Below are 7,537 nucleotides of genomic sequence, written 5' to 3'. Positions count from 1 at the left end.
GTCTACATCTACACTCCATCCAGTCTACATCAGCACTCCATCCAGTCTACATCAGCACTCCATCCAGTCTACATCAGCACTCCATCCAGTCTACATCTACACTCCATCCAGTCTACATCAGCACTCCATCCAATCTACATCAGCACTCCATCCAGAATACATCAGCACTCCATCCAGTCTACATCAGCACTTCATCCAGTCTACATCTACACTCCATCCAGTCTACATCAGCACTCCATCCAGTCTACATCAGCACTCCATCCAGTCTACTTCAGCACTCCATCCAGTCTACATCTACACTCCATCCAGTCTATATCAGCACTCCATCCAGTCTACATCAGCACTCCATCCAGTCTACATCAGCACTCCATCCAGTCTACATCAGCACTCCATCCAGTCTACATCAGCACTCCATCCAGTCTACATCAGCACTCCATCCAGTCTACATCAACACTCCATCCAGTCTATATCAGCACTCCATCCAGTCTACATCTGCACTCCATCCAGTCTACATCTACACTCTATCCAGTCTACATCTACACTCTATCCAGTCTACATCTACACTCCATCCAGTCTACATCAGCACTCCATCCAGTCTACATCAGCACTCCATCCAGAATACATCAGCACTCCATCCAGTCTACATCTGCACTCCATCCAGTCTACATCTACACTCTATCCAGTCTACATCTACACTCCATCCAGTCTACATCAGCACTCCATCCAGTCTACATCAGCACTCCATCCAGAATACATCAGCACTCCATCCAGTCTACATCAGCACTTCATCCAGTCTACATCTACACTCCATCCAGTCTACATCAGCACTCCATCCAGTCTACATCAGCACTCCATCCAGTCTACATCAGCACTCCATCCAGTCTACATCTACACTCTATCCAGTCTACATCTACACTCTATCCAGTCTACATCTACACTCCATCCAGTCTACATCAGCACTCCATCCAGTCTACATCAGCACTCCATCCAGAATACATCAGCACTCCATCCAGTCTACATCAGCACTTCATCCAGTCTACATCTACACTCCATCCAGTCTACATCAGCACTCCATCCAGTCTACATCAGCACTCCATCCAGTCTACATCAGCACTCCATCCAGTCTACATCTACACTCCATCCAGTCTATATCAGCACTCCATCCAGTCTACATCAGCACTCCATCCAGTCTACATCAGCACTCCATCCAGTCTATATCAGCACTCCATCCAGTCTACATCAGCACTCCATCCAGTCTACATCTGCACTCCATCCAGTCTACATCCACACTCTATCCAGTCTACATCTACACTCTATCCAGTCTACATCTACACTCCATCCAGTCTACATCAGCACTCCATCCAGTCTACATCAGCACTCCATCCAGTCTACATCAGCACTCCATCCAGTCTACATCAGCACTCCATCCAGTCTACATCTACACTCCATCCAGTCTATATCAGCACTCCATCCAGTCTACATCAGCACTCCATCCAGTCTACATCAGCAGTCCATCCAGTCTACATCTATACTCCATCCAGTCTATATCAGCACTCCATCCAGTCTATATCAGCACTCCATCCAGTCTACATCAGCACTCCATCCAGTCTATATCAGCACTCCATCCAGTCTACATCAGCACTCCATCCAGTCTACATCAGCACTCCATCCAGTCTACATCTGCACTCTATCCAGTCTACATCAGCACTCCATCCAGTCTACATCAGCACTCCATCCAGTCTACATCAGCACTCTATCCAGTCTACATCAGCACTCCATCCAGTCTACATCAGCACTCCATCCAGTCTACATCTACACTCCATTCAGTCTATATCAGCACTCCATCCAGTCTACATCTACACTCCATCCAGTCTACATCTACACTCCATCCAGTCTACATCAGCACTCCATCCAGTCTACATCAGCACTCCATCCAGTCTACATCAGCACTCCATCCAGTCTACATCTGCACTCCATCCAGTCTACATCTACACTCTATCCAGTCTACATCTACACTCTATCCAGTCTACATCTACACTCCATCCAGTCTACATCAGCACTCCATCCAGTCTACATCAGCACTCCATCCAGAATACATCAGCACTCCATCCAGTCTACATCAGCACTTCATCCAGTCTACATCTACACTCCATCCAGTCTACATCAGCACTCCATCCAGTCTACATCAGCACTCCATCCAGTCTACATCAGCACTCCATCCAGTCTACATCAGCACTCCATCCAGTCTACATCAGCACTCCATCCAGTCTACATCAGCACTTCATCCAGTCTACATCAGCACTCCATCCAGTCTACATCAGCACTCCATCCAGTCTACATCAGCACTCCATCCAGTCTACATCAGCACTTCATCCAGTCTACATCTACACTCCATCCAGTCTACATCAGCACTCCATCCAGTCTACATCAGCACTCCATCCAGTCTACATCAGCACTCCATCCAGTCTACATCAGCACTCCATCCAGTCTACATCTGCACTCCATCCAGTCTACATCTGCACTCCATCCAGTCTACATCTGCACTCTATCCAGTCTACATCTACACTCCATCCAGTCTACATCAGCACTCCATCCAGTCTACATCAGTACTTTTGTGAAACCATCATAACTCCAGACAGTTTCGCAATATCAGCTCAATCTCATGTAATATTATTTAACAGTTTTATAGCGAACAAACTACTACCCTCATATATTCCCCTTTACAGCCATGCAATCCACCATCCTCTATATGTTCTCGTTTGCTAACACTTGCTATCCCTTTGTATAGGCTTGGTGTGTGAACTGTTGACTCCTGTGATGACACAGACAGGCCCTCGTTGAGTCAGAAACCCCAGCAAAGACAGCGCTCAAACAACTAGCCACTGTGAGCTAAACAATGCTTTTCTACTTGCTATTTGTAACGAAGTATCCTCCTCTTCACACACCATGATGGCATCTCTTGAGGCCCATTTGAAATGCTCAAAATATATTTGTTGTGACATTTAGTTCCAGGCACTAATATCCACTTATCCGTGTATTTATTTCATGGTCTATACTATTTCTGCTTCATTTACTGTATTCAATCGTTTTATTTACACAAACACTCTTTCTTTCCCCCCGTCACGTTTCAGTCCAGGAGCAGCAGAGCCCCTAATCCTTGGGGCCGTGACGTCACAGCTGAAGTAAACTTGGGAAGGTTCTTCCTCCTTTAGTTTCCTAACCCAGGGGAAAATGGGATTAGTACCGCCAGGGGACTTTACTGCAGTGATGGAGTAGACAGGAGACCAATAGAGGCCCAAGGCAGGAGTACACTGACTAAGAGTCTCAGAGACTGGACACTGAGAGACTACCTGGTGGGCTCTTGTGAGAAAACGTACTGGGAGATATGGAGATGCACCCTGACAGATTCAGGGAGGTAGAGAGACTTTCAGAGATTGATTGATTCCGAGAGACATTGAGACTCAGGGATAATCCAAGCCTCTAAGGGACATGGTTGGTTACAGTGAATGGACGTAAAATGGACATGGTGTGCTGTGGTGTGAAAGACTCCCTCTCAGCTCAACAATGGAGTGAGAAGATACATTAGATATATATCTTTGGCAATACTATAAGAAGATCTCTGAGCACCCAGGACATACTTCAGAGAGAGTCCAAGGTGACAGAGGCTACAAAGGTCACTGGACTCTGATTGGCTAAATTAACTGGCTATAGAGAATACCAACCATCCACTCACTCCTGACTGGTTATCACGTGATTCTATCCTTGAAACAGGTATGTTTGGAGGAGTTTTCTGTTGGCTGAAGTTGATGATGCTATATCAAATTGATACACTTTGAATGTGGCTCATGAATACATTGTGGAGATGTAGTGATATAGGTGCATCTGAATGTAAAAAAAATATTATCAGAATGGAGAAAATTCTGTCTTAGAGAGAGAGAGAGAGACTAGCATAATGAGAACTCTCTCACAACAGATTGGCTACCCGCACTTTACATTTTTAGAAAGGCTTAGTTAACTGAATACTAGTTAATTCATTGTCGTACTGTGAACTCTTACTCCACAGGCCATACAGAGGCACACTGTGTCTCAACAAGTTGTTCTTTTGGGAGATGGTTTGTGTGACACAAGGTTTTTGGTAAGGTTTGAGTTCATTTTGTGAACTGCTAATGAAGTAAGACTCTCTCTAAGCTCCGTATTCGTCACTGACAGGTAGGTGTCAAGATGCTGGGACACTTTAATGGAATGTTCCATCATAACTCTTATATGAGAGTGTAGTCATGAAAGGTTTCAGTGTGTCACACTTCCAGGTTTATGGAAAACGAATGTAGGTAACAGGATGGAATATTTAAATAAAGCGTTACTAATAATACACGTGGTGGTGTGAGAGCAGACCATTGTGACTGTGATTTGTATTAAAGCCAATGGAAACTATGGAGCACTTGCACTGACTCAAGTGTCTGGTATATTGGCATATTCATGTAACTAAAATATGTATCATGTTGTAGAACTTAGTGATGTGCTAATAAGCTAGTTATTTATTATACACCTACTGTACCTCTCCACATCACACCTCACCAATTTCACACAGCACAGCCGTGTCTCAAAAACAGTATCAGCTTACATTAACAACACATTCTCTATCATAAAAAAATATATTAACTACATTAACAACACAGTCTCTCATAAAAAAAAAGATTAACAATAACCCCAGTATTATTACATACTGTATAACGTGGGACTAGTGTTGACCCCTTTTCATCCAGACGCTATATTAGTTAATTGAGTGTGTTTATCTACAGTGTGTGATGAGTGACACCCAGTACCATCCCTCTACATCACCACCATGTATGCTGACTCACTAGGCCTAATCCCCTGTTCTTGCACAGATTTACAAAGTTTGCACAGCCCATTCATGTATGGCCAAGATAAAGAAACGTGATGCTCTCACATTCTTCCACTGTTGTATCTCTGGTAATTTCCTCCCAAGATCATTTTCAGTATAAAGCTAATTTAATGGTGCAGAAATATCACCATAGAGCATACCATAGAGGGTGCAGTCAAATCGCTGTGGTCTAAGGGCCTTTTTCTGATCTAGTGATTATATTTCTATTGAGCATATTACTTTGTACTCGCTGAGAAACTCAATGTTGTTTGCATTATATTGTCACATGATGACAATACTGTATTACTGTTTTTCAGAAGCAGTCCATCCCTGCCTCTCAGCAATGGAGATTGTCACGTCCTTGGCGGTCAATGCAACGCCTGAAGACATGAACAGTACCTCCAACCCCCAGTGGGGGGTGCCCTACCTGAAGAAACTAGCCCACTTGGACGAGGGCCTGTACCAGGAGTTCTATGGCCTGTGGGTGACCCTGATGGTGGTCAACACCCTGATGTTCGTGGTGGGTGTGGTCCTTAACAGCCTGACCCTCTGCATCTTCTGCCTGCCCTCCCAGACCTCATCCGCCCCTGTGGTCTATACCATCAACCTGGCAGTGGCTGACCTGTTGGTGGCGCTCTCGCTCCCTGCCCGCATCGCCCTCTACCACAGCGGTGGAGGGTGTCTGGCGTGTTCCTACATCCACACCTTCAGCTACTTCGTCAACATGTACTGCAGCATCCTCTTCCTCACCAGCATCTGCGTGGACCGCTACATTGCCGTGGTGTGGGCCGGGGCCGGGCGCCGCTGGAGGAGCCCCGGGGTTGCCAAGGGAGTCAGCGCGGGGATCTGGCTCTTTGCCGTGGTGGTCACCTACTCCTTCCAGACCACGGCGCTGGAAATCAAGGCCACATCATGCTGCCGCCTCACCGCCCTCTTCGCCCTGACCTTCCTGGAGTTCCTGCTCCCCCTGGTGGTCATCGTGACGTTCACACTCAGGGTGGCGTGCGCCCTAACCGAGCCCAGGCTGATGCCTCAGAGCTGGGGCCGGCGGGCCAGAGCGGTCAGGCTCCTGGTGGCTGTCCTGGTCGTCTTCTCCGTCTGCTTCGTGCCTTTCCACGTGCGCCAGGCGCTGGTGTACTTCCGGATGGGGGGTGACAGGGCACAGCAGGTGGTGGCGTACCACGCCACGGTGACCCTCAGCAGCCTCAACAGCTGCCTGGACCCAGTGGTCTATTGCTTTGTGACGGACAGCTTCCGCTCGGCCATGCGCCGGGCCTGCAGGAAGAGGGCAGAGGCGGAGACGGAGAGGACCAGTGGAGGGGACGTGGCCAGTGGACTAAGGAGTTCAAAAGGATCAGGGACAGCCACGGCTATCGCTCACAGTGTGGCCACACTGACTCTCACCACCTGCACCCTGCGACAGATGGAGATGTCTGCATAGAGAGAGGAGAGGAGTGATAGAGGGAGAGAGGAAAATGGATGGAATTGGAATGAGAGAGGGTGTTGCTACTACACTGGCTGGCTATTGTGACTAAGGGAAAGGCCATTGATAAGACTGCATTGGGACTTTAGATCTCTTGAGCTTTTGAAACCCAACAGAATTTACATCCTGGTGTTTGGATTCTGAAGACTCATACAATACTATGCAGTGATAATGAACCTGGACAAGACATGTGATTGATTTGAATCACTAAAAAGCAGTGGCACTGTAACGGAACAGTAGCAGACATTTTTCCAGAAAAAGCGTAAGCTGTTTATTTTAATTTGAGTGTCAATGTTATGTTTTTACATTGAGATTTTTCATATCTCTTGTCACACTTAAAGTTTCTTAACACTTCTGTAACATCTGTAAACAGCACAATAAATACATAATTTGAAAAAATTAAAATAAACTATTCTCGGATCATGATGTAACCAGTTGCACAAAGGGTGAATGGTCCTTACAAGTGCATCCCATCACAGACTACCTTTGTTTATTGCGCCTCCACTTGATTTAATGGACAAATTGGCTCACTTGTTTATCTCACTGCACTGACATGTTTTAGTCAAAGCACTCCTGTGGCTTTCAATGTTCTCCTTGAAAAACATCTCCCTTAAAGCTACAGTATGGGATTCGTAAAACAGCACTAACCATGTTTTGAGGCTAAACAGTTTGTTTACGAACAAGCTTATATTTTGGAGGTTTTGATATGGTGTGACAGTTGAATTAAGCTTGTGATTTATAGTTTATATTCTTCAATAATTCATTTAAAAGTCTAAAAATTGATTTACCAATCCCAGATTGCCCCTTTAACTGTCACTGAGTCAGAAAATATAATGTGGTATTCTAAAGGTAAACACTTTCACGATTTGTTTGGGACATTTATCCATTTAGGGGGAGATGCTGTAGACCAGTATTTTTCTATCCTAGTCCTGGGGACCCAAAGGGGGGCACATTTTTGTTTTTGCCTTAGCGCTACACAGCTGATTCAAATCATCAACTTATCATCAAACTTTGATGATTTGAATCAGGCAAAAACAGAAATATGCACTACTTTGGGTCCCCAGGACCAGGATTGAGAACCACTGCTGTAGGCCACCACATTCACTCACTGTGTTCATTATTATTTGGCCACAAGGGGGTAGCATGAGACTTGGATGTTTTCATTTGATTGC

General features: G+C 45.7%; 1 protein-coding gene across 1 annotated transcript; it reads left to right on the top strand.

Annotated features, from left to right (window-relative positions):
- Positions 1-5,225: 5,225 nt before the first annotated feature.
- On the top strand, positions 5,226-6,323 carry LOC311119273 (G-protein coupled receptor 20-like; the record flags this gene model as incomplete). Its single annotated transcript, XM_084157723.1, has 1 exon — positions 5,226-6,323. The coding sequence occupies one exon, from the start codon at positions 5,226-5,228 to the stop codon at positions 6,321-6,323; it is 1,098 nt and encodes a 365-aa protein (XP_084013849.1).
- Positions 6,324-7,537: the final 1,214 nt, after the last annotated feature.

This window comes from Coregonus lavaretus, assembly GCF_964263955.1.
Source record: "Coregonus lavaretus genome assembly, chromosome: 3".
In the NCBI taxonomy this organism is placed as follows: domain Eukaryota; kingdom Metazoa; phylum Chordata; class Actinopteri; order Salmoniformes; family Salmonidae; genus Coregonus; species Coregonus lavaretus.
This window is presented reverse-complemented; position numbering and strand designations above follow the sequence as displayed.